Consider the following 1083-nt stretch of genomic DNA (forward strand, 5'->3'; position numbering starts at 1 on the left):
GGAAAGATATAAAAGAGACCTCAGGGGCAACTTTTTCACACAGAGGGTGGTACGTGTATGGAATGAGCTGCCAGAGAATGTGGTGGAGGCTGGTACAATTGCAACATTTAAGAGGCATTTGGATGGGTATATGAATAGGAAAGGTTTGGAGGGATATGGGCCGGGTGCTGGCAGGTGGGACTAGATTGGGTTGGGATATCTGATCTGGACGGGTTGGACCAAAGGGTCTGTTTCCATGCTGTACATCTCTATGACTCTATGACTCTATAACAGTGGGGTAGAAACTGTTTTGAAATCAGCTGGTGCATGTGTTCAGGCTTCTGTACCTTCTCCCTGATGGTAGAGGTTGTAGAAAAGCATTGGGATGGATCTATGAGAATGCTGGCAACCTTTCCTTGACAGCGGGCCTGGTAGATGGATTCTATAGATGGGAGGTTGGCCTTTGTGATTATCCAGGCCGAGTTCATTACTCTCTGCAACCGTCTCCGATCTTGAATGGTTTAGTTGCCATGCCAGGTAGTGATACATCCAGACAGAATGCTCTCGATGGAGCACCTATAAAAGTTGGCAAAGGTATTCGCCTTCACGCCAAATTTTCTCAGCTGCCTGACGAAGAAGAAACGTTGTTGGGCCTTTGTAACCAATGCATCCACATGAAGAGTCCAAGAAAGCTTGTTGCTGATGACCACTCCGAAAAGCTTGACACTCTTCACTCATTCCACCTCTGTGCTGTTAATGTGTAGGGGGGCATGAGTAACATCTCACTGAAAGGCAATAATGAGTTCCTCGGTTTTGCTGGCATTGAAAGCCAGGTTGTTCTCAGTATATCATTTTTGCAGGTCTGCCACCTCCCATCTGTAGTCTCTTTTGTCACCATCTGATATTCGACCAACTATGGTGGTGTCATCAGTGAACTTGTAAATGGCATTAGTCTGGTATTTGGCAAGACAGTCATAGGTATACAGTGAGTATAATAGGGAGCTGAATACACACCCCTCGGGGGCTCCAATGTTGAGTGTTAGCGAGGATGAAATATTGTCCCCAGTCTTCACTGATTGTGGCCTGTGGGTCAGGAAACTGAGG

The 1083-nt window shown here is 46.5% G+C and overlaps 1 protein-coding gene across 1 annotated transcript in view; it reads right to left on the reverse strand.

Moving 5' to 3' along the window:
* LOC122553261 overlaps positions 1 to 528 on the reverse strand; it is a 24792-nt gene extending 24264 nt beyond the window's left edge. Inside the window, exon 1 of the mRNA XM_043696846.1 lies at positions 327 to 528. Within this exon, the coding sequence (XP_043552781.1) occupies positions 327 to 528 (202 nt within the window). The remainder of the gene's footprint in view (positions 1 to 326) is intronic.
* Between the last annotated feature and the right edge of the window lie 555 nt (positions 529 to 1083).

This window comes from Chiloscyllium plagiosum, chromosome 9 (assembly GCF_004010195.1).
Source record: "Chiloscyllium plagiosum isolate BGI_BamShark_2017 chromosome 9, ASM401019v2, whole genome shotgun sequence".
Classification (NCBI taxonomy): Eukaryota; Metazoa; Chordata; class Chondrichthyes; order Orectolobiformes; family Hemiscylliidae; genus Chiloscyllium; species Chiloscyllium plagiosum.